The 26595-nt window shown below is 37.7% G+C and overlaps 1 protein-coding gene across 2 annotated transcripts in view; it reads right to left on the bottom strand.

The window, feature by feature from the left end:
- TNFRSF19 (TNF receptor superfamily member 19) overlaps positions 1–22758 on the bottom strand; it is a 63894-nt gene extending 41136 nt beyond the window's left edge. The window contains exons 1-4 of one of the 2 annotated variants that reach the window (XM_031049515.2): positions 22514–22758; positions 22275–22362; positions 9865–9953; positions 8423–8533 (exon numbers count right to left, since the gene is read on the bottom strand). In XM_031049515.2, coding sequence (XP_030905375.1) covers positions 8423–8533; positions 9865–9930 — 177 coding nt within the window. In that variant the 5' untranslated portion in view covers positions 9931–9953; positions 22275–22362; positions 22514–22758. Of the gene's footprint in view, positions 1–8422; positions 8534–9864; positions 9954–16969; positions 17151–22274; positions 22363–22513 lie in introns of those variants that run through there. The other variant, XM_013129225.3, reaches the window with a different exon arrangement.
- Positions 22759–26595: the final 3837 nt, after the last annotated feature.

Raw genomic sequence — 26595 nt, 5'->3', positions numbered from 1 at the left:
ACAACAACTACAACTTTATGTATGTGCTTTTTATGTTCACATAATATTTGAGGTAGTTAAATGCCTGGCAGGTGCAAATAAATATTTAAGTTTTTAAACCAGGCAGAACTTCAAATGGATGTGTACTCATAATTAACCACATTCCCAAACTGAAGGATATGATTTAGACCATGGATTCAAACCCTTTGAAATCTTGGTCTTTATAATTTAGCAGTCCAGCAAAGATACAAAAAATTGACTGTTTGTCTTTTATCAGTACATGTGCAAAACTGATGTGCACCAGTTTTCTTAGTGCTCTGTTTATGAAGCTGTCAAGTTATATGCCTGATGAGATCTGAATAGTTCCCAACTCCCCTCACCACTTCTATCCTCCCACTCATATTTTTAAAAGATGGTTTGTCTCCTGTGGCAGTTCACCTCAGGACTGCAGAGAAGAGAAATGAAACTTGTAGCCTTAATGAGATAGATTTCAAAACCCCATTTTTTATTTTTGTGCCAGGAAAAAAGAAAAAAAAATAAATATATCCTATATTTATTCCTTCTATTGTGCAGTATTCTGTGAAGAACACTTAGCCCACTGTTGCCTTTCCACTTCCCCTTTTCAATGGTACCATCAATGGTACCAGCTAAAATCAGTGAAATATCTCTCACAAATAATAAAACAGTACAAGCCATGATAACCCCAACACTTATTTAGAAAACTGCATTAAAACTAACTAAAAAATCCTCAGAATTTGAATATACTTCTATTTTCTTTATGTTTATACTGCTTTTGCTATCACAGTATTGTGATGTCTGATTATCTGTAATGCATGTATTCCCAGAACAACCTTTTTCAGAAGTGGGCTTCACTAAGGTATCAAGTGAGATGACTGGTCAAGGCCAGCTAGGAATGTGGAGTGACCTAGTTAACTAAACTCATAACTTAGTTTCAAGCTAAAAATACTAAAAGCGTACGATAATGCAGACACCTCTTGAAGTACTACCTTGGCAGTGTTAACATTTTATTTTAGTATATACTACTCAAAACCTGATTCAGACAGAACAACCAAAAGTTTAGCAGACTACAAAGGGTAATGGAGTTAAGTGGTATGGTTTTTCCCTAAAAGTTGAATGCAACACAGAAAGTAAATGAAGAGTAAATTAGATTTTAAACATTCTTTCAATTAAAATAACCTCAAATTTCATTAAAAAATGCTTTCAGGCATCATTAAGATCATAATCTGAAAGCACATTTTAGAATTTGTTTCTAGTTCCACTGATTAACCACAACCTACGTAAGTCCCTAGACAGTACAAGACAGAGAAGTTCCATTTAGGCCATGATGATTACAAGAATATTTAGGTATTCTCAACAAAGTCTTCCAGCTATTAAGACACTTTTAACTGATGTCAGGTCATATAACAGGTTGCAGCACTGCACTGGTGCTGGGAAACAAAGCTTTTAGTAATACCTTTGAGTCTATGGCCATATTAAACAGCACACAGTTTTAACTTCCAAAAGTATCTTAGGGTGTGGATCAGCCTCATCTAGTAATAACCAGTTCTATCTATCAGCAGAACTCTCTGAGCAGGACAGGCTTCAGCAGTGTGCTGTAAACACGTCAGATTTAGCTTCTGTGGCTAAGTGCAAGGTTAGTATTAGAAGTTTCATTTTTGATAAATTTGACAAGATTATACACAGCTGTTCCAGCTTCCAGGAGATTCACCCAGAAACACATTAGCCTCTCCTGAACTGAAGATATGGTAGGTTTCCTCTCAAGCAGCTCTTTTTCTTTGGAAAGTTACAGAGTGACTGCCAAACGTGTTACCAGCTGCTCTCATAGCTTCACTAGGACATGTCAGACACAGCACACCACCTTTGGTACTCTGTATGAGGATTGTTACATTCAGGAGCAGCTTTAAACAGTACCTTTCTGTTTAATTCACCATTCCTATTCCAAGCAAGCATGCAAGTCTCCATTTCCTTCATTATATACCTAGTGCAAGGAAGCAACCAATAATACAGAGCCTGCCTTAGCAACCACCAAGCTCCTCTTTTCCAGAGGCTCTCTGTACAGCAGCAGTCTCCTGATGACAGTATTTATCACCTTGTATTTGGTGGAAATGCTTTCTTAAGGCATTTCTCTTCTTTTCATCTCTGCTTTTTCATTTTCCCCTCCTCATACATTTTCCTCAAGTGCACTGATAGAACTGATTATGAGGCTGAGCTGAAAGTCTGTCTATGAGATGAATCCAGGTTAAAAATGATCAGTTCGGTGATCTGTTCCACAGTACAGCCTAAAAACCTACTCTGTCAGCAGGTAGGGCACTGTGGAAAGAACTTACTGGTGTCAAAACTATTATTTCTGTGTTACTGAACTACAGCCTCAGATGTGGTCTGTTGACAAAACAGTCTGCAATTGCAGTTAAAGTTCTGAGTTGCAATGTAAGCTTGATGAGGCTGAGCTTTTTCATATATTTATATATAAATAAAATATATAGAAGCTAAAGACAATTATGGATGTTTTTATTTTCTATTTTAAAAAAGCAAGTGTTTCTTGTGATTTGTATGAATTTGAATCATACATAAGGTATGATTTACACAGAAACACATTACCGGTAAGATAAGACAAAAAAGGCTCTCAGTATCAAGCCACACCAATGACTATTCAGGCACTGATGACTTGTAGTAATTTAAAGACTGGAAGATATTAAACTGCTTAACTTCATGATGCTTTGCTTTCTAATAAATGATTCAGAAATGAAATAATGCTGAGGCAGATGAAGCAAACACTTCCTTCTGAAATGACACGATCTCTCACCCCAGAGAAAGCACTGCTTTTAAAAACAAAACACACAAAAACAAAACACCAAAAAAAAAAAGCCAACCCCCAAACAAAATCCTCATACACTCAAAATCAAGCTATTTCAGTGGTACCACTGCTTCATAAACATTGCCAAGGACACATGTTTACATGAAGAAAAGGCTATAGAGTTCATTAAAAAAACCCACCAAACAAAACAACACAAATCAAAACAAAAAATAAATAGAAGCAAACAAACAGGGGAAAGAGCTTTCACTCCCTTACTCACCAATGCTAAACTGTTGATACAGTAACAAAGCTGGCTCTCATATGATAGCAATATGTTAAGAGTACTTTATAAAAAATATAATCAACAAGTAATTGATGGATTTCAATTTTAAGCTACTGCAACAGTGAAAGTCCTGCTGTTATTCCAACTGATACAGAATCAGAAAGGAAAAGAGAGAGGGTTTACTGGTTTTGCTTATTTTAAGGATAAAATACATTAAAAATCTTCTTGAAAAAGAGAGGCCCACTAAACCATGACAGCAAAGGCTGAAAAGAATAATCTAGACTTGGAACTAGTTACATGAAATAAGGCTGGGTTGTTTGGTTTTTGTTTGTTTGTTTGTTTTTGTTTGTTTGTTTGGGTTTTTTTTGCTTCATGCTATAAAGGGTGTCTGAAGTTGCTTACTATGCAGACAGGAAGGTCAATCCAATAGATTGAGCACTAATTTGCAACCCAAATGCAATTCTCATTATGGAATTATAGAACAGCCCAGGTCAGAAGAAACCTTGAAAAGACATCTGGTTCAATCTTTCATGGGACAGGAAGTTGAGATGAGATGGTCTAGTACCCTGTTCAATTGCATTCTGAAAACTTCCAGTGATGGAGACTCTATGTTCCTGGGGACGTTGTTTCAGGGAATGATTGTTCTCATTGCAAATAATTTCTTTCTCGTATAGAGATCAAGTCTCTTTCCTGATAGAACTCCCACCTACTGCACCTTGCCTTGTCCATGTGACACCTTGTGAAGAGAAAGACTCCATTCTCTTGTTCTACTCTGTGGCCTCCATCTACTCTGTTTTACCAAAAACTTCCAGCATTACCACAGAGAAGTTGATTTCTGTGCTAGTGTCTCATGTATAAATTGAGAAAAGGCAACAGCACTTCCCTAACTTAGAAAGGTCCTATTAAATGTTCACACAGTATAGCAACAAAGGTCATATAAAAACCCCAGGTAAATGGATGTAAAAATAAATATATACACAGATACCCACTCTGTACAGGTGGTATTTTGTTCTGCACATTTATCCATCCTGTTGATGCAAGCCCATGTTACATCTGAGTAGATCTGGCAACATGGGAACTGACTGGACTGTCACACAGGAACTGATTTGATTAGGCTTTAACCACACATTAAGTCACCTGTGCAGCCTGTGTTAAATCCTTAAGCCTGATCTTCAGATGTCACTGTGACTTCCCTTAAGTGTAGGGACAACTAACGACTATTAACTGGGTTTTATAAATCCACAATAAAAATCCCACTGAAGTTTAAATAAAACCCACAGATACCACAATTATGTAACAATGTATTAGGTTTGATTTCTGTAACATCATGTGCGCAGTTTAAATAAAGGCAGAAGGAAGAAAATACATGCCAAGTTGGTTCTGATCAATTCAATGGCAAGGTATTTAGTCATAGCACCCACCTGTACCACAGTATTTATCTTAATTTTTGTCTTGAGAACTCCAGTTTTCCTTTTATAGTCTTTAGCCTACCAACTCTATTTGGTTTTTGAGAGGAACACAGTTCCTATTTTTCTAAGTAACTAATAACAAGAAAGAAATCTACAGATTTAGATTGTAACTAAGATGAAGTAATTTTTCATAAAAAAGAGCAAAGAAAGAGTCCTTGACGTTGGACTTGTCAGCTTCAGCTTATTCACCAGTATAAGTTCTACCTGACTGAGATTTGAGGGAAGGAAATAAGGATGTATGTTTACATCAACTGTTCACACAGTCCACTGCTTCATGACCCAATAGTTGGCCTTTTGTAGCCAACAATATAGGTTGAGGTTTTTTGTTACTAACATAAGAGACATAAGTCAGTCAATTGCTTAAAACACTGAGGGGGAACCCGAAACAAAAACCCCACTGCTAACATTGTAGTTTACTACATACTTAGACATACAGTCATGGAATAGTTAGGGTTAGAAAGGACCTCGAGATCATTTAGTTCCAACCTCCCTGCCATGGGCAGGGACACCTCACACTAAACCATACCACTCAAGGCTCTGTCCAGCCTGGCCTTGAACACCCTCAGGGATGGAGCATTCACAGCTTCCCTGGGCAACCCATTCCAGTGCCTCAGCACCCCAACAGTAAAGAACTTCCTCCTTATATTCAATTTAAACTTCCCTTGTTTAAGTTTTAACCCATTACCCCTTGTCCTATCACTACATTCCCTAATGATGAGTCCCTCCCCAGCATCCCTGTAGGCCCCCTTCAGATACTGGAAGGCTGCCATGAGGTCTCCACGCAGCCTTCTCTTCTCCAGGCTGAACAGCCCCAACTTTCTCAGCCTGTCTTCATATGGGAGGTGCTCCAGTCCCCTGATCATCCTCGTGGCCCTCCTCTGGACTTGTTCCAACAGTTCCATGTCCTTTTTATGTTGAGGACACCAGAACTGCACCCAATACTTCAAGTGAGGTCTCACGAGAGCAGAATAGAGGGGCAGGATCACCTCCTTCGACCTGCTGGTAACACTCGTTTTGATGCAGCCCAGGATACAGTTGGCTTTCCGGGCTGCAATGCTCCCACATCCAACAATGTATCAAGTTTTATCCATGAGCACTAAATGTTTGATCAGAAAACAGACACATTGTTATTAAGAAACTGTTACTAAACTACACCAGAATGGCATCATTGCTTTCTCACATGTAAAATACCCCAAGCAAACAAACCTCCTCCTGTGCTGCAAATTACTTCAAGTATATCATTAAATCCCTTTTTCCCTTTGCATTCTGACCTTTGACTTCCATGCTTTGCTGCTTCAAGCTGTAGTTCAGCAAGGTTACTTTCAACTGCATTTCAGTAACAGCCACAGCATCACATCCTTTGCTATGATTCACAGAAAATTTTACCTATATTTATAAAGGAAATTATGCTTCAACTCACATTTAGGTTTGAGCAAAAATTTTAGTTATTTCAGTTCTAGTGTAGCAGCAAAAAATTGTATTTGAGAACCTATTTGTACCACAGAGAAGCAACGGCTTACACACTGATGTGTATTAAACATTTGTGTTTTTCAGAAAAACTAGTCCTAAGAATCCAGACTATCAGATTGTAAACAAAAATAGTTAAAGTAAGCCATAACTTGAATAGTGTGCTGTTGCAAACTATAACCTTCTTATTTTAGTTTAGCATTTCTTTATTAAATTGAAAGTGTAATTACTGAGGGCATTAGTTTTTATGCTCTTGTTTTCTATTTTCCACCTAGATAAGTATGCTGTATCAATGCGTATAATACTGTTTTAGGACCACTTATAAAATGCTTTTATAAATTAAAGTCCCCGGAAGCTTTCAGTCCACAGATTTAAGTCCAGTCTGGAAAAAAAAAAAAAAAAAAAAAAAAACCAACAAAAAAAAACCCCAAACTTCCAAAGAAAATCACATCTATACCATTAGTCATCTTCAAATCTCTACTTCAACATTAATGTTTGTATGGCTAAACCTTAACTAATACTGCCCAAGATAGAAAGCAATCCTCACTAAAGCATGAAACTGAATGTTTCAGTTAACACAACAAACACTAGCTACAGGGGGTGGAGAGACAGGGAAAATGTGTCACTCAATTTCAGTAAATCTCTTCAAACCACACACAAACCACAATACTTAACTTGTGCTTTTTTTTTCAGAGCTGAATATAGTAAGAAATACAAAGCCACAAACTGAAAGCTTCTTTTCCCCCCGTTGTTTAAACACACATACACACCAGACTTAGCAATGTTTCATGTTAACAAATTTTCAAAAATAACATTGCAAATCCTCCCTTGGATCTATACAACATACTTGCCTACAAAAGCAACCCTGAAAATTCAATTTCACTCCTAAATAACACCCTAAATTCTGCCTTTTTAATTCTTTTTATGCTATTAGTAAGAGTATCAAACAGTTTGTCATTCTATATGGAAAGGGCAGGGCAGCTACTTGTCTCTTGCTTCATGGCCCCATCTATCAGATATCAATCACACTGCACAGTTATATCTGGGCCACAGTTCTACACTCTAGCAATGGGCAAGATGTAAGTATGGAGCTGGACACTGAAGAAAGAGTCTTAAGTTTATGCATGAGACTTCACAAGTCAGCTCACCATTCATAATAACAGCCTGCACTCTTTTTGCCTGACCATTTTCACACCCCTAGTATAACACTCCTGCTCCCCCAAAACATCCAGTCTTCCTATGATGCATAACTCATTCTGCCATCTCTCTCAACTCCACTGATTGTGTTAGCAAATCTCACCACATGCCTCCCTCCTGTTTCAGCACCTGCTCATACACAGCACTTACGCTCTCTGTGCTGAAAGCAAGATCCCCCTCATGTCTTTCATTCACATTTGCACTTTCTAGTTCTACTGAATCACAGTCCATAACCTCAGTCACCATTCATCTCCATTTATTAATTTCTGCACTCCTAAAAGACTTTGCCAATTCCAAATCTTTTAGGGGATTTTCCTTTGGAAGAAATGCAGTTCTAAAAGAAAAAAAAACCAAAAAACAAAAAACAAAAACCAACAAAAAACCACCACATTCACATAGGACTCACAATAGCAAATATTCCTTCTCCATGATTCTAACAAAGACTTCTTATGTGCTTTCCACATATTACTATGCATTTTTTTGGCCTCAAGTTTCTTGATTACTTCAAATGGCACGAAGATATGGATTGCATTTATAGCATTTTTAATAAGTTGCAAAACAAAGAAATGAGCCTCACTTGAATCTAGCTACTGAAAGTACTCCAGCTGGTGAAAACAGATCACCTATCTCCCAGCCTTTCTAAGGAAGTATCTCAGTTCTCATGTGAATCCTACTCTGTATTTTTGGGCTTATGCCCTTATTTTTCTTATAAACCATTCTGTTGAGACAGGTTACTGTATAGAAAAGTATTTAAACATTGTCTATAGCAGTAATTAACTCTAAAATACAGAACTGATTCTGAAAGTCAGCACCAAGCCCTCACCCCCATCTCAGTGGTCTGTACCAATCACTAGTTTGAAATATATTTTTCAGGCGCTCCTCTACACAGTGAGATTATTCAGTCTTAATTACCTGTAGCTCCCACTCCTCTTTTGTGGCACAAACTCACCTTTAAAGAAAATAAAATAATAGCATTTTGATAGCCCATACCCAGGTCCTTTAATGGTACAGCCTACCCTATTAATGGCATCATAATTTTCTGAAATGAGCCTTTTATATAAAGAGAAGTAGAAAACATGGTTCTCGAAAAACTGTAAAATGTTCAAACACCAAAATGCTAAAAAGTATTTCCATATAAGTACAGATACCTATTCTTTTAACCACATGCATGAATGAAATACTTAGAAATTCAAGAACACATGATCTGCTTACCTTTGAGAGTTCCATTCCAGGTCCACACTGTTTGCAGAGGATACAGTTTCCAGTGTGGTCCCTAAATTCTTGCTCTCTACAATCTCCAGTCTCACAGATTACTCTACTTAGCTTAAAAAAAATAAAAGAAAAAAAATAGCAAACTTACCAAAACATAACTAATCTGTTATTAACATATAATTCTTATGAGCTCTATAGCAGAAAAATAAATTCATTTTTTTACTGTAAAAATAAGACAAGGGCCTGAATTTTGAAGGTTTTAGTACTCAGTGACTTGTAATGATTTTACAATTTTTAGAAGACCTGATTGATATTTGATACCTGTGGAATGATAAAACACTAAATTGTTTGAACATGAGTTTAAATTCCTCACCTTAACCAGCATTAGAAAAAATGCACAACCATTTACTAAAGCTACAATTTTCATGATAGTAAGTTACATCACATTACACTGCTGTGTTTCATTAATTTACGATTTTTTAATTTTTCAACGATGTTGCTACAATTGAATAAATTTCTAAAATCTAGTCCTTTAAATGTAAATATTTATAGATTTTAAAAGGTCACTCAAACCTTTTGGAAACTTAAAAAAAAAACCCAACCAAAAATAGAAAAAACACAAAAATCCTGTATGAATACTATTTATTCTAAATTCCATTATGTATTTGATGAGCTGTTCAAAGACACTTAAGGACATTACCTGACCAAACCAGAAACTGAGGCTATGAGAAATAACATAAGCAGTAATATCAGCTATGCAAACTCTCATTATAATCACTGGAATCTTACATTAGCAAACATTAGCAAACCCTGTGAGGTCCCTCAGTAGTATTCTAAATTAAATGTCTAATACAGGCTTCCATCAGTGAAAGCGCTCCCACAATTGCTACTAAATTCTTATTTTGTGTATTTTCTGAAAGACCAAAGCCTTTCTGATAGCTATGAAACATTAATTAATTAGTTCCAGAGCCTGTATCTGCAAGCCAGAGTTGAAGTATGCTTAGTACGTAATGCAGTTGTGTGCTATGCTATGTTCTACTATTCCAACTTTGGAATACTTCAAAGTGCTAAACTATGTGTATAGCATACTGTATTAAGATATGGCAACTGAATATTGGCTAGAATTCCTGCCATCTCTCTGAAGTGAAGCAGTATCACCTTCATATTGACCCATATTTTCTGTCCTAGTCCTGTCCTTCTTCCATTAAGAGGCTTACAAGGTAAATTTTTTTAATTGCATGGGAGGAGCAGCAAGAAATGATATAAATCAGTTGAGCAAGCTCACTTTTAAATAGATAAAATGTGTATGTCTTCATCTGCATATATCAGTTTAAGAATTCTAGTGTTAGCATTAATGTGTAAAATAAAACACCATTTCTGCGTCCTACATAATTTTTTCAACATTCATCCTAGGGAAAAATAGATATCAATTTTTAACGTACCAGATATGCTAGTAAAATTATGAGCATCTTCAGTTTATCTTCTCCTTGTAATCCTTTAGCATCCATTTCTTACAATTAAACTTTTCTCCCTAGGGGAAAAAAAATCATTATATTCCACAATGTTAAAACTGAAAAAGTTGTATGATCCACTGTACCTTATGTCATTCAGCATGTCAAAATATGTAACCGTTAATGTCATTAAAATATTTCAGATGGATTACTGGAAGCTAAACAACAAATATATGCTTTAAATATCATGCTCTTTTTTTGAAGACCAGGCAATATTCACAAAGTTTCTCTACCCTTATTCTCAAAAGAAGAAGAGACTACTATCAGTCTAGATTAGAGAATGTCAGTATTTGTAAAACTAACATCTAACATCCTTAACATATTTATCTTGCTTGTTAGATATCCAACTAAGCACATGATCAACAGACAAAGATCAGTTTCCTCAGATATGCCACATACCAGCCAAGACATAACTGATCATGAGAATGTTCCTTCTGTGTTGCAATGTGGAACAGAATGGGTTTGTCTAGTGGCAAAAGTAACCCCTTCTACTTCATCCTGCAAGGAACTGGAGGCATACACAGGTTCTGTTTTCTACCAGTTACCTACGGGATATTAACTTCTAAAGATGTGTTAACATGATTGTTTAAGATCCAGTAGGCAAAGACTATTTTAGAAGACATTTCAAAGAGCTTAAACAAATCACATCCTACCTCAGACTATTTTTAATCATAATCTCAGAACAGGACAACAGAAGAGTCCATAAAGTCTTGCTTAGTTGTTTGGGTTTTTTTTTAGAAGTGGTAACAAACAAATTTTTTTTTTTTTTTTTTTTTAAACAAGAAGAAAATATTTGAAACTTGTATGGAAACGAAGTTCTATTTTGGGATTTCTTGGATTATTAAGTCAATGAACTGCAATCCCACAATCATTAAAAATACTGTCTTTGGCCAACAAAACATTTTTTCTCTGTTTAATTTCCTTTCATTTATGTATTTGTCTTTGTATTAATTTCCAGTTTCTTACTTTCTGGTTTCGCCAGTTACCTAGAAATGCAAGTGTAACTTCTAGTTCAAAAATCCAAACTATATAAAAACAATAACAAGAATAAATAAATTCATCTTACATGACCGGCTATTTGAATTTGATCCTAATTTGCATACCTTGTACGGCAGTAATATAATGTCATTGCTTTCAGCTAGATATGAAAACTAATACTTAAAATATTTCTGGCCCACTTCAGAGCTTAAGGATTGATATTTAAATACAGTTTTAAAAGACAAACTATGTAATTATTATCATTTAAGAGTATCATTTAGATGTTATCATTTAGAGACTAACAAGTCAAAGGATGGAACCCAGAATAGAAAAATATTAAGAGCAAACACAAAATGCTTTACAATACAAAACTATAACAAGCATAATATACTTCAAAATGTATACAACCAGAATGAGCATGAACTACAGTCCACACACAGTTTCACATTTTACTGCATGAATATCCTACTTAACAAATTCCAGTAAGAAGAAAGTATACTTCAGTGGCACTATTGATAATTTAAGGTAAATTGTATTTGGAAGTGTAGAAAGGGCTGCTAGGAAGAACAGAACAGGCAAAGAGGTGTGTCAGGCAGCACTCTACAGGAAAGCCAAGATTACATTTTTTATGGTTATTTCTCACTTAGTGATGGTAATGGTCTATGGGCCAATGACAATTATCAGATTATATGCATGTCAACATGGGTAAAAAAGAAGACATACCAGCAAGTAGTACAAATACATACGGATAGAGTATTCAACATAGGCTGGTTTTTTCAGTAGGGGGCTGGGGAGGAGGGGGTATGGGAGAAGGGAAAATGGGAAATTGCAGAAAGAATACTGGATGACCCAAATACAATCATGTAAAAAATACTGTAGAACAAATGAGAGAGAAGAGTAAACAGATTAAAAAGTTATTCGGTACACGAGGCTGGCATGAGAAGATGACAGTGCTAAAGCTGCCAAAAAAAAAAAAAGTATATAAGAACAAAAATGTGTAAGAACTAAACTATTTCTAGCAACAGCAAAGAAAAAGAAAGTGGACAGAGACTGTAAAAATACTGTTAAGGTAACTCAGAAGTCCCAAGAAATATTTCTCATCTATGTCTGAAAAGAAACAAGATGCATAAAACCACACATCATATAATGTATCTTCTGTCAGAGTAGTAACTGAAGATCTGCTAAGTAAAAACAGATTATACACAAGACAGATCAGGAGACTTTGCACCTCAGTAACCTTGAAAAAAATACCAAGAAAGACTTAAGCTTCCTGCTGTTTAATTTTTATACAGTTTGGAAAGCTAGAGAAATTCAAGAATGGTAATGTTATGAGAAGATTAAAATAGAATTATGAGTAGAAATACAATAAACAGCTCTACACAGTATTACCAAGAATCAGTCCTGCAAAACAAGCTTGACTCACTTGATTCAGAGAAGACAATAAAGTTAAAAGTCTAAAAGCTAAATTTATATAGAATTATTAAATATGAATTCAAATGAAAGGAAGTTGAGAGAAAAGCCCCCACTGACTTCTTGATTTCATATAATGGTATTCAGTGTAAAAATTTAAATACTTATATGCTTTCTTAATAGCTACAGGAAGCAAAACTCTACATAACTGTGCCAGTGAAATGAAGCTGTAAATATAACTGAGCTGCCTAGAACTGCATGTCAAGTGATTATTCCAAGTCATCTGAATTTAGTCATCATATTCCTTAATAATATTGTTAAAGAAATAAAATACAGCACATTTCTAATGTAATTATGACCATCTATATAGCACTACCAAAATTTTAGAAACAAGATTATTTATAAGGTTAAAAATATGGCTTATTTTAAAATTTAATATTTAATTTTGATTCCAAAACCAGATGTGACAGTTACCAAAAAAGTAATGCAATATTGTAATAATATATTTTTATGCCATGTTCCATGTAGAATTATCAATGCGAAGAATATTGGCAAGCTGTATTAAGCCTAACGATCTAAAACATGGAGCTGTGGCATAATCTAAACAGTCTGTATTTTACTGAGCAGATCACCTGAAGTCCTAAAAAAAATTAAGAAAATTAAGAACAGCCTGAATAACTGCCAACAGATTCAGTAATTTTTATTAAAAAACAATATTGAAAAAAAGCTAATGATGTATTTTTTGTGTTTGTAATACTGAGTTAAATAAAGAAAGAAAGAAAGAAAAGCCAGATCTTAATAAGAAGGTAGTACACAATAACAACCATGTTCCTGGCCATGCTGACAGCTCGTATTTCAGTTTTGGAGTGGCCATATCCGTTATACAATGATCTTCTTATAGCATGTACCTCAAAGACTTTTAGAACATAGAAAGCATATGGAGACGCATGCTGTGCTAAAAACACATTTTGTTGACTTAGGTGTGCAAATTTTATTGCACCTGTGAAATATTTTCAATTTAAAAGAAAATCTACAGTCTTTATGAAACTCTTGCCAAACTCAACACCTTCAAACATCAGGAGTACCAAAACCCAGAGTAAATTTCCAAAATCAAGTCTTTTAGAACTGGTGTAAAACAATCACAGACTTTTCCAACTCATCTACACATTCTACTGAGCTTCAAATTTGTTGACTTGTATGATGCAGCCTCATAGCTTTAGGTCTATAATATGAGGTATCTTCTAGATAATTTGTCTTTTATAATCAACAGATATTCCAAAATATGCTTGCAGGTCTACAGGCCTTAAACTTCAGTGCACTTCAGTAGGTTTAGTAGCACCAAACATGTGCAAATCATTTCAGTAGATGTGTACAAATGCCTGTGGTATTGGACCATGCAATCATTGTGCATATTGTCCCCGTTCCTACCAAAAAAACCCCTCGGAGAATATAAAGTGGTTATAACATGTAAGGAAGAAATTAAGTGGTGTACAATAAAAAAAATTGTTAAAAGCACAAAAAATTAAAATATTTGTTTTCCTGACAACATTTTGATATAGTAATGCAAATGGTTAAGGCACATTCAGCATTCAGAACTCATTGTATTGAAAGCAAATCCCGAAGGAGATATAACCAGATCAGCTGCTTGTTTTCTGTTTCTGTCTCCAGTTTGGTTAAAAGTCCTGCTTAAAAAGCAGACACTATAGCACTTAATATTAGGTTGCCATTGGGCAAATTTGTTCTCTCTTGATATCAAGTGGCATTACATTGGTGTTTGTTAAACATGAGACATTCACCTCATATGCATTTATGTAGTAACTAGAAGAGGTTTTTGCCTCTAAAATACATATAACCAAATAGAAATTCTATGCATTTGAAGATTATTTGTTCTTGTCCAGCTACTGATATTTACAACGCTGACTTTGGTTATCCTCAATTATATTAAATGAGAGAAAAGTTTGGACATGGTTTTTTGAGGTCAGGAAATCATTCCAAATGCATCTCTTTTTGAGGTTAGCAGTGATACGCTTGCTTGAAATATTCAAGCAAAAGCAATCATCACTGGCAATGTACTGAGCTCCAGATACATAACTTCCATTAGGAAATGTGGCTGCATACTTTTAAGGTTGTGTGGGACCTACTATGCATATGTATATAGAGGGCAGTATCAAACAGTAAATTACAAAGACATAGTAAATATATGGTGGGAGTAAGAATTTCCTATCTTCCAGAGTCCTAGAATCCACTGTCCTCCAAAATTCACTTCTACATTTACCTGTGACCTGAGCAATAGTAATCGTTCTATTTCAAAGTCAATCTGTCAGAAAAATATTTCTTCCTTCTCTCCAAAGAAACCAAAGTTTCACTATGAAAAATACATCACCTCAAGACTGAAAGTGACATGATTAAATTATGGCCTACCAGCAGGTTCCTCATACATGTAAGCCTCAAAACTTTGAAGTCAACATCATCCACCTTCTAAGGGAAACTTCAGAAGGGCTGAAAGGTACCAACTTCAGATTCACTTAACTGTCCTAGATCTTACAAGTTTCCCATATTTGATTTGACATTCATAGTGGATGACCACTTTTCATGCTGTCTGTAACAGTGGCAAACAGTACTCTGAGAAGTTTTGCATGAGGCAGAGATGAAAACATAATCACCATATCTTGCCAACAGAGGTCTCTGGTATCCAATGAATGGGGTCTCAGCTCTCTTCTAATCACCCTGTTTCCCACCTGCAGCTGTCAACTGCATGCAATAAAATGACAAGGAGTGGCAGATGGCTTTAGAAGAGACACTGCCCCACGGGCAAAAAACAAGGGAAGGGAAAGTTCTTATGTTGCTGCAATGATAAAGACAAAAGGAACAAGTTATGGACAAGAACTTCCACTATAGAGCTACATATTGTTATTCTGTTTCATGCTTCTAGAACATCTTCCCTTTACACACTGACCACAACCCTTGTACTCTTCCCTTTTATGAAATAAAGGAGGCCTTGTCTGACCACATTTGTTCCAACTGCTCTGAGAAGGCCCATGCAGGAAAAGAAAAACAAATTATCTACAGCTAGGTAGCATTCATCGTATTTAATACTGTGTTTTTAATACTGTATTTTTCAGAGGCTGTCGTACAGGAGGTTGTACAAAATTAGGCAGCTATGAAGTTATTTCTAGTTTTGTAAAGACAATGAGAGCAGACACAAGCTGGAACATCACTGCTGACAGAAAACATGCATATCTGTTTTAGGGGCTGAGGGAGGAGAGAAAGGGGATTTACACATAGCCAGGAGATATTCATGCTCTTTCTGAGCACCATATGTTTCGAGTTATGTTAGCTGAAATACCTGACTTTACAGGAATAATGGCAATAATAATTTAGTGCCCCAAAGAAGCATCTCTACAATGTCTTCACTCTCATATACAGCATTTATATCACAGCATCTCAAAAAGGGAATAATCAGCAAAACCTGAGAATGAACAAGCGTAATTCACCCCTGGTTTTGCTACATTCAAACAGTGTTCCAAATACGCGCTGGTAAAATTGTGTAAAACAGTTTAGGATTCATGTTCTTGAACACGTCCTGACTACCATTAATTAGAAAATAGTGAAATATATTGTTAACAAAGGTGCACCTAAACTTTAACAAAGCTTTTCAGAGGATCAGAACCTCTGATTCACACTGAGACTCTTAATCCCATCGAAGTTGATGAGACTACTCATACAAATAATGCACAATTCCATGCTTCAACAACAAAACTGTGGTAAAAAAAAAGTTGCTCCTTCTGTTTAATCTCACTCATCTCAAGTTCTAGGAGACACTAGTTTGCTAGATGAAACCTCAGCATAAAGGTGCATTTGTAAGTGTTTGTACATAGATATGTGAATAAGTAATGCAACTAAATGAGAATGCAAATATTATATTAATATTTCATTCAAGTAAATACATTAATAGTTCTTTTTCAAAGTATTTTTTAAAGAATCAGAAATCCTAAAGCACTGGGCTGGTTAATACAGTAACTATTGCAATGCTACAATGCCAATGGGTTACATTTACCCAGCCAACCTTTAGTGGTTTTGAATAGCATGCAATGTCTTCAAAAGCACAGACATGGGTAACTTTGATTCTTAGCATCCCTTTCTATTATGATTGCAACTGCAAGCTGTGGAAACTGAGAAACTATTTAAGCATCTTACTTCTAAATTAATACGTAAATTTACTTCTAAGAAAAAAACCCCAACAAACAGCAACAGCAACAACAACAACAACAAAAAACCCACCAATAAATCCTTTTGCTTGTACAGTAAAAGGCTTCCAGGTAACATACCTAACTTGTCTTACACGTGATGCTGAAGATGTGCTTGAATGAGATTATGTAGCAGTTAAGAAACTACATACACATTGAGTCAATTTGCCACTTGCTCATATTAAATGCTACTACACCACATTGTTAATTTGATAAAAAGCATTCGTTTAAAGTACTTGGAAGTATAAAGGTGGTAAATAGGTTTTAGTATCAAGATTTTTCATGAATATCAGGAAAAGCTTTCAGTCCAAGGTCAGATTAATGCAGACACACATGAGCAAAGGAAATAAAACAATCAGACTTTCCAACAGAACTATAATTGGGGCGCTTCAAACTCTTACCAGCCAAGAGAAAAAGTTACTATCTCCTGTTCCTTCAACTCCAGCTTCAAAACTCTTTGAAGCAAACCGCAACTTAATTTATGCAGCAGACACGAGAAAACCTTGTGAACAAGAAAGCTTTCAAGAGCTTTTTGTTCGCCGCACTCCGGAGCGTGGAGGAGTTACTCTAGGGCTGTCGAGATCTGCAAACCCCAACATCACCAGCTGCCATCCTTTCGCTGCGCGGTGCCCTTCAATGTCCACTGTGAGATGCCTCGGGGCGGAGGGGCCGGTTACAGAGCGGCAGAGCTGGAACCAGCGGAGAGCTCCCGCCGCCTCTCCGCAACCTGCGCCTTCCGCGGAGCGTCATTCCATCACGCCCCCGTCGCCCCCTACGCGCAACAGGGAGGCAGAGGGAACCGGTGCAGGGCACAGGGGGGAGCTGCGGGCTCCCCGCACTGGCGGGTCAGGGCCGGTACCCAGGGGAGCTGCGCGGAGCCCCGCGGAGCGGCGGTGCCTCTTCTTACCTCCCTCCCGCCCTCGCCGAGGCAGAAGGGATCCAACCCGCCTGGGTCCCCCGCGCACCCTCCTGCCCCGCCGCTGGCCGCCCAGTGCCCAGTGCCCGGTGCCCGGTGCCCTGCTCACTCCATCCCTGCCTCCCTCACCTCCTCTCACGCCGACTCACCCCGTCGCCACGGCAACGCCGCGCCGCTCCCCTCCCTCCGTCGCCGGAGGGGCCGGGCTCAGGTGACCGCAGGCAGCCAATCAGCAGGCCTCCGGGCCCACGTGCCCGGTGGTGAAAAGGCGCGCGCCAGCGGGAGGGTGGGGCTGTGCGGCCGAGGATGTGAGTGCCCGTTACCCGGCTCAGGGGGCGAGAGGGCCTGTGGTGAGCTCCCTGCTGGAGCGGCGTGCCTGGGGCTGAGGGCACTGGTGTCCCACTGCCTCCCGTTGGTAGTGCCAGGCCAGGGTGAGCCCCATTTGAGGTGCTCAGGTCCTTTTTGTCCTTCCAGGAGAAGAGACGAGACTTGCTGTGTGCAGCCAGGTGGTTCCTTGTAGTCCCTCCTGTCCCCAGAGGCAGCCTGGACTTTGGGGGCTGCAGCCTTGGTGTTGCTGATCTCTGTCAGTAGGAGCCCTGGCTTAGGGCTGCTTAGCCCTGGACTGTTGGGATGTTGCTATATGGACTGGGCAAAATCTTTTGCTGCCATTGAGTGGAGAGAGGGAGGCCTTGTAACTTGGAAAGGTCCTGCCTGTCCCACCTAAAAATCACGATGGAGGTCTCTGGCAATGCACTGCAAAATCCTCTCCTTTTCAAAGTACTTGAGTAGCTTTTTTCCTGCTAGCTCAAAATCTGAAATATTTTTCTGTTCTGCAGGAAACAAGTCACATAGCTATAAGCACAGTGTCAGTACCAAATGGGAGTTCAGAAATCCAGCCCTTCACAGAGAATAAACTGTTCACAGTCAGTAAAAAGACATACTTTGCTGCTACTTACTGTAGTGAAAATTGGGAGCTTTCCTGAAGTTAGTGATGCTCCAGCACTGGTGATACCAACCTCAGAGACCTTGGCGAAAGAGCTGCTATTGCAGGGATTAGTTTTATTTCTAATGAAAAGTCTAATCATACCAGTACAGTCTAGACAGTTGTATGGATACACCAGAAACCGGCTTAGGTTCTGAAAAGAATGAGCCAATGGATATACTTGGCAGTAAAGCTTTTTCATATAAACAAAATGTTTGGGAACTTCTCACAGAGATAAAACTTTGGCGTTTGCCAACCACATGGACTTTTATAAAAACAAATAGTTCGTATTGAAATACAGCAAGATGTCTGTGAAGAGATAAATGGTTGCTGCAAAACTAGTTGTTTTCAATAAAAAAACCCCAAAAACTAAACAGCCAACCCTAACTCAGAATTTACAGTGGTTTCCATGTAATTATCTTATAAAGGGCCTTCAAAGAAGAGTTTTGCTTCAGGACCCTTGCCAGAAGGAGCTCTGCAAAAGGCTGGAATTTCAGTAAGGAATGGCATGCAGCAATGCAACGGTGGCGCATCTGTTGTGAATGGCAGCTGCTGCACAGCACTGAGCATGCAACATCCTTTCACTTTACAGACAACTGCTTTGCATATTATCTGTTTTCTGTAGACATGAGTGAAATGTGTTGTGTGCATTTTTCTTAGTAAAGTCATGTGTGTTTCAGATACTAATTTTAAAGTACTACAGTTACACAAGTGTATTAAAACATCCCAGAGTTCTTAAAGTGTTGACTAAACACTGATGATTACCATATAAAGAAGCATTAAGACTTTCTTATCATGCAGGGGGTTTCTATGCTAATGAATTAAGAGCAATGTGTAGTCTGTAGCACTGAAACCAAAACATTTAAATCCCTGTTGTAGCATGCAGAATATTTCCTCAAAGCATAAAATGGATGAATTTAATTCATCATTTAACAGCATTGAAAATTGCAGAGTTTATTTTGTTTCAAATCATGATGCTGCTTCTAAGGAAATGGAAGAAATGAACTGTTAGGGAAACTAGCATAGATGCAAGTATAGAGATTCTCACTACAGTAAAGAAAGCAGAAAATAAGTATTTGGGAAGTAGCTTTAGCTGACCTCTTTGATAAGACTAAGTTGCGTGACATATCTGATGTGGAAGCAGGAATTGTACAGCAATAGGAAGTTGTTATCTCCATATCTCAAATGCTAACACAGTTCCCCCAGTCAACTGAGATAGATCTGCTCTTGTTATGACAGCTGTTGGAAACTGATGTCAGTATAACTGTGCAATGTCTTTTGATAGTCTTAACTATTACAAACCTTAAAATATGTTTATGATGTTATCTAAGACACACTGTTTGGAAATGTCTATTTATAATCAGAAATTGCTCAAGCTCTTTTAATAAATAAATGATATACTTGTGAGTTTCCTAGTCAGATTTGCTTGAAAAAGCATTGTGAACTTTTTGTTTCTGAAGACTTAAGCCTGAGGATTAATTAATGTTTATACAGCACTTTGTAAAAGCAAAGTCATAAGTGCCAAGAATTGTTACTATTTAATCTTTAAAAGTCAGATCAATGACAGACTAAACTGTCAGAGAACTGCTGTTTAAAATAACAAAAATGCTGAAAATCCTCTCCTCCCCATACTTAAATGTGTCCAACTGTGCTTTCATTTCAGCCTCACTTAAATACAGACAAGCAAAGATATTTTTCATTTTAAATGGGTTAACACCCATCTGTGTTTAAATATGTGAGAAATCCTAGGGACTTTTTACAAATTAAAAAAAAAAAAAGTCTTAATATCTGAAATGCATTTCTAGGGCCTAAATATTGCAAGTGCTTATATATGCAAGTCCTACTCATCAATGTAATCCATCTGATTAACCAGTGTTACTTCTCTGTGCTAATTTACCCATTTGTTTGATGGGTTAGATCCTTGTAGTGATAGTTTAATTGTATTAGGCTCACACAGCTATTTTAAACTTACTAGAAAAAAGAATCCTTGAATTAATTTCTACTTTACAACAAATAAAGGTATGGATAGAAACAATTTTCCTCAGAAAATTAGAACACTAGCAAGAGAAGATTGGAAAGGTAGAGAAGTATGGAATTAATTTTTTTTTCAGGGTTACATAAACATGTTTTAATACATAATTGTCATTTAAGGAAAAACATTAAATTTTGCTTTGGCTATTCTTTAAGTAATATTCTCTCTTTACAGCTATACACACATTATTCATGCAGTGTTAATTACTTTCCTTATGATGTAATTGACTTGTTAAGTCAGAATATGAATTGGTGGTATAGAAAACTAAATGATACCAAGTCAGGTTTAGTTAATCTGTGTCTGGCATATTATCTCTTGATATTCAGTAAATTTAAAATTTATATATACAAATATAGTTTTAATTAGAAGAAACAAAGTTTGCAGACTGACTAATGTGAGTACGTTTATCTGGAAGTGTTGATAACTTATGCAGATGCAGGCAGGCTGTTAACATTTGGGTTTGCATGTTACTGTGGTGCATACTGAAATATGAACATCTTGAGGGTCCTATGGGCTGATAACCCCCTTCAAGAATAATTCTGAAACAGTGCTTAACAGCTATCGGTTATGCTGACCTTCAGTTACAATTTGTTCATGAAAAGATGGACTTAAGATTTATATACACTTAAATTTAGATTTAACGCAACTAAAGTCAGTATTTTGGAAGAACTCACTATCCACCATTAAGACTAGATTTTCAAAGAGGTCAGTCTCTGGAATGTTGAACTTCTTTTCAAGTCTGTCCCCAGTTATGGGTTCAAAGTTCTTCTGAAAATCTCAATTATATTTAAATACCTACAGAAAAGGCTTGAGTTTTATTTTAACAGACTGGCTTCAGCTGCTGGCACAGAACACTCATGGATTTGGCCAAACTCACCCCAGAATCTGACCCTTTAAAACTGCAGATGTATAGTGAATAATCTTAAATATTCTAATGACTGTTCATTTGTAATGAGTTTCTGGAGTAGGTATCTTAAATTTTCTTAAACACAGAACATGCTCATAAATATGAATTTGAGGAACACAATATAAAATACTGTGAATGGAAATCGCTTCACTGAGATAGGAACAAAACTTCCATGAAGTTCAGCAAAATTAGGTGTTTGCTGTAGATAAGCTTAAGATTTCTTTAATTTCTTTGTTAAAATGCCTTAAAGGAAAGATCTATCATCAGGTTAAAAAGTTACTTTTGTTATCAAGATCTCTTTTCATATGGTATAGTAGAACTATCATATCTTCAATCTTGAAATAAAATCATTTCCCTTTTTAATACAAGGATGTGTTTATACATTTAGTTCTAATAACTTGTGGAAAAGGAGACTTTTTTCATCTAAAGTATAGCACTATTAGGATTAAAAGTGTTGCTTGAAGAAGTCACAGTTTCATAAGCACACTGAGAGTAAATAAAGTAACACAGTGTATCAGAAATAGAAAATAAATACTCCCTTAAGACATGTAATACTTGTATTCAAATGTAACTTTACAAAACTATAGACAGTAGAAACAAGCAATACACACCAAAATCTTGTAATTCTTACACCTTATAACACGCCAAAGTGTTGATTTTGATTCAGTTTTCAATCGTCTGTATATTCCAGATAGTCTGTTCTCATATAATCCTGCCTAAGAGTTACAAATAAAATGCTGCATAAATGATATATAATCTTTCGAACTTTGTACACACAATGATGTGCCCTATTGTTGTTGCTGTGAACTTCACCATTTCTTAAAACCTTGCAACACAAAACTGCAAAAAAAGAATACAAAATCCGGTACCTGTAATGTGATGAACTTTTCCAGTGCCCGGGCTCTCTGCAGCTTAATTTCACAGTGCCAGAGCTTCTGAGTTAAATGCTTTTACCTCCTTAAAAAAAAAAAAAAAAAAAAAAAAAGTATGTCAGCACAAGCCCAGACGAAACTCCAAATCCGGGAAAATAAAATTAACCATGCAGATCAAAGGCAGACGAGCACTGAGACCAAATGCCTGTAATCTGATCAGTGATCAGTTGCCGTACATCAAAGGCAGAGCTTTGGAGAGGAAAAAGAGCTCCTTTTCCAGCAGGTAGTCGTGCTTCTCAAACTCTGCCTTTCAGTGCTCGCGTTCTTTTGTTAGAAATCGATCACCAGCTCTCCCCCCCGTTCCCCTCTTGTGCTGGGAGAATGCACACGGTTCTGAAATGCTCGGAGTTGAGTGGCTGGATCTGTAGCTTTTGAGTTCCCAAGCTGTGTTGTGGATTGTGTGCTGGAAGCTTTCCCCAGTGCCAGCGGGTTCCGCTTTATCCCTTTCATCTCGCTGAGCTGCAGATCCCATGACATCATTCAGTGCTGTGGGACTGGTTGGAGAGCTGTAACACAGCCTGGGGGGGAATGCAGCTACAGAGCAACAGGAGTTGGCACGATTTCTAATCAGGTTAGGCCATTGTAACAAACCCGAGGTGCACTTCAAAGTTTTCATTACATTAAAGTTTCCTCCTGAGGAGGGAGAATAGTGTAACTATAAGGTTTTCTTAAAAAAGATGCTTTAGAATTTTGTCTGCATTGGGAAGTTACAATTTTCCATAAAGTTCTGGAACTCAGACATGCAGGTCTGCAGGTTTGCTAGGCAGCTGCAATATATGACAGAAAACTACTTTTGCTTGTCCCTTTATTGAGGTTTGGAGAGGGGGAAACGGTATATTTTGTGCACTGGAATTGTTTTTTTTTTTTTTTTGTGCTGGTGAAAACAAGCACAATAGAACTTGCCCTCAGACCCTGCTGCTTACTGTGTGGCCTTTTGTAAATCATTTTATTTGAGCCTGATTCATCTGTGGCTCACGATTCCTTTACATAAATGAGCTGTAAAGCTGCCATAAGTAACTCACAGAAGCCTTTTAGTGTATTGGCATTTTTCAGCTGGGGCAGATTAGAAGCAGTCAACAGTGTGCTGTAGGAAGAGGCTTTGGAGGGAATAAAAGCAAATTGCCATATATTCCCTGTGCTGCTGCAGTTCACAGACCCCAGAATTGCTGGAGGGTCCTGTGCTGCCCTCGGAAGCAGGGGAATTCTCTGGGCTGCTCTGACTTGCACTCTTTTGGTGCAGAGGAAATCCAAAAGAAATGTACAACTGTATTTCATTTTCTGTGATCTGAGGCAAACTTTCGGTGCAGAGATTAATTTAGCCGCTTGTACTTCAGCTGTTAATAAACATAGAAATATCAAGGAGGATTGCTTTTACAACCATCAGCCATATTGGATATGTCACTGAAGTTCTTACAAAGCAGATGCAGACTCCTTTTTTTACAAGGAGTCACGTGGAAAAGACAATGGTGATGGGCACAAGTTACTCCTGTGGAGATTCCGAGTGGACACAAGAGGAATTTTTTTCACAATGAGAACAATCAGCCACTGGAATAATCTCCCCAGAGAAGTGGTGGATTCCCCAACATTGGAGGCTTTTAAGATTTGGCTGGACAGGATGTTGGGACAGCTAGTCTAGGTCATGTTTTGCCAAGAAAGGTTGGACCAGATGATCCCTGAGATCCCTTCCAACCTAGTATTCTAGGGTTCTATGATTCTTGTAAATATATACACCATACTTTGGGCATACCACATATGCAGATGAAAGTGATACAAGCCTGTCAACTGGTAAACTCCTACAAATATTTGCACAGTGAGTAAAAATTCATTTAAAAGGCAAAAGAAAAAAGAGGAAATATGCTTGTCACGGTTGCCTTGGGCATTAAAACCAGAAGCAGTCAATCAGCAGATCACGGGTACTGGGTAGGAGAGTGCCAGAGCAACCAAGTAAGTGTCTTAGTGAGGTTCCTGATTCTGTGCCCTGTTTGCAGCCTGCAGCCTCCTCCCGCTGCCCGCCGCCCCCATCCGGCAGCCCCCGCTGGTGCCCGCTGCCTCCGCCGGGCCGGTCTGTGTGCTCTGCTACGGGGCTGCTCTCCCGCACTCGGTAGGTTAGGGAGCCGTCTGCCGGCGAGACGAGGTACTGTGGGCCACCAGCGAGCTCTGTGCTTCGTGGAGATAGTAGTTAACACTTCCAGAAAGCTTTGGCATCTTGTAAGGGAGCCATGTAACGAAACTTCGTTGCTGCTTGGACACGGTTCAAATACTGGTTTGGATCCTCTATACAGGCGAGCCTTTGGAGGATGCTCTGGTAGTTGAGATGGAGGAGAGATGCTACAGGTATAAAGCAGCATCCTGCAGGTAATGACACAATATTTAGGAATTCACTGCTGGAAAAAAAAAACATAAATTTCTCTCACTCTAATTTACATTTCAATATATTATAAATAAAAGGAAATCATCTAGGCTGCTTACTTCTATTTTAACATTTGTTTGTGCTCTTCTGACATAAAACTTCCTCCTGCTCACTGGAAAAATTTTTGGTAACAGTTCATTTGCTGCTTTCATGGTAGAACTGGAAATGCTTAGGTTGAAATAAAATTCATGGGTGAGCTGTACAGGACTGAAATAACCCTTTCCTGTCCATTTCAAAGGTGATTTTATTTAAGAACAATACTGTTCACAGAAAGCGCCTTTTAGTTCTCTGGATTTTAAGCAGAAGCTAGTCCTGATAGTCTTTTAAGAGGTCTTTGATCTTTCTTTTGTACATCAGAAAAAGAGAACTGAATTGTTAACATTTTAGCTTTCTAAAGCTTAAGCATTACATTTTGCATTTATGACACTATTTTTCACTGTGAAACCTGGCAGCCTGAACAATACACTATTTCCTATTCTATGGCTTCCTCAAAATTTGATCAGGCATGTGTAACAGTAACAGTTGTTTATATAATTCAATGATCTTCCAAAGGTTGATAAGAATATTTTATCCTTACCTAAAATGAGGATAACACATATATATTGTAATTTGTATAGGGTACACAGCACATAGTACCAGAGCCAGAAGTAAACCTGTGTAACATGTAACTTGGCTTTTACACCTGCTGATCATCATCTCATGCTTCCTGTTGCAGTCACTAATCCAGCAAAGCATTCAAGCACAAGTAGTCAGATTAAAATCCATTAGACTACTCAGCAGAAGTTTGATTCTAATCACTGACATTACTGGGGTAGACCTGATCTGAAATGACAGAAATTGGGTATCCAGTTTGTAATCATTGTTCACCTAAAAAGCTCTTCTAGTAGTGCTTGGGATTCTTGTGTGAAACCAGGCAGAGAGCTAGCTCTGAAGTCCTGCAGAAGGAGATGCTGTCTTCCTAATTCATTCCTTAAACTTTCTTATACTTTAGACAGAATCTGCCTTGAGAAACATCTAGTGGGTTTACCATTCTCTTTTTACCAGGTGAGGACTCCAAACTCTTAAGGAGGTCACTTAACTTTTCTCCTACAGGTTAGGCAAGAATCAGACAAGGCTCTTAATTTAGGCATGTTAGAGACCATTTTAAGAAGTTTTAGGGAAACAGAACAAAGCCCAGGGCTGCTATTCATGCCTGAAGTGCTTCATTGGATGAAAGCTGTAAAAGTTAGTCAGCTGACAGAAATTATAACTTTCTGAAGATGTTTCTTAAATGTAGCTAAATCTGAAGAAAAATTCTTGGTGGAAGAAACAATCAAACCTACTAAACAATTGACAGTGGTTAATACAACCCTCTACCCATACTTAACAAGGCCCTTCTAGTATTCATGCTGTGCCTAACATACCTGCATTCATACACATCTAATTATTTACCATTTTGCTTTATATACATGCTATCTGCACTGCTTCACTGTATCTCTTCTGTCACCATTCCTGTGCTTTAGTCCAGAGGAGCTCCAAAAGATTTTCAGAGAAGAGGCCCAGAATCATCACAGGAAATGCAGTGCCACCATTATAGCCCCCTGACTGGCCATGCAACCATCGTTTGTGCTAACCATAGCCATTCTAAGTGTGGCATTGATACTGGATATATTATTACAAATGTCACACCAGCATCATCAGTGCAGTTTCAAGTTTTCATCATGTACATCTTCTTGGGCAGCTTTTCCCTGATGATCAGTAATGAGCTGCTGATTTATAGAGGTGGAAGGCCATTTTCAGAGCCTTCAGAGTCTTAGTGGAAGGTCAGCACCAGCTCTGAAACAGCAGTTGTCAATCCAGATCCCTGCT

Source organism: Melopsittacus undulatus, chromosome 2, assembly GCF_012275295.1.
Source record: "Melopsittacus undulatus isolate bMelUnd1 chromosome 2, bMelUnd1.mat.Z, whole genome shotgun sequence".
Lineage (NCBI taxonomy): Eukaryota > Metazoa > Chordata > Aves > Psittaciformes > Psittaculidae > Melopsittacus > Melopsittacus undulatus.
This window is presented reverse-complemented; position numbering and strand designations above follow the sequence as displayed.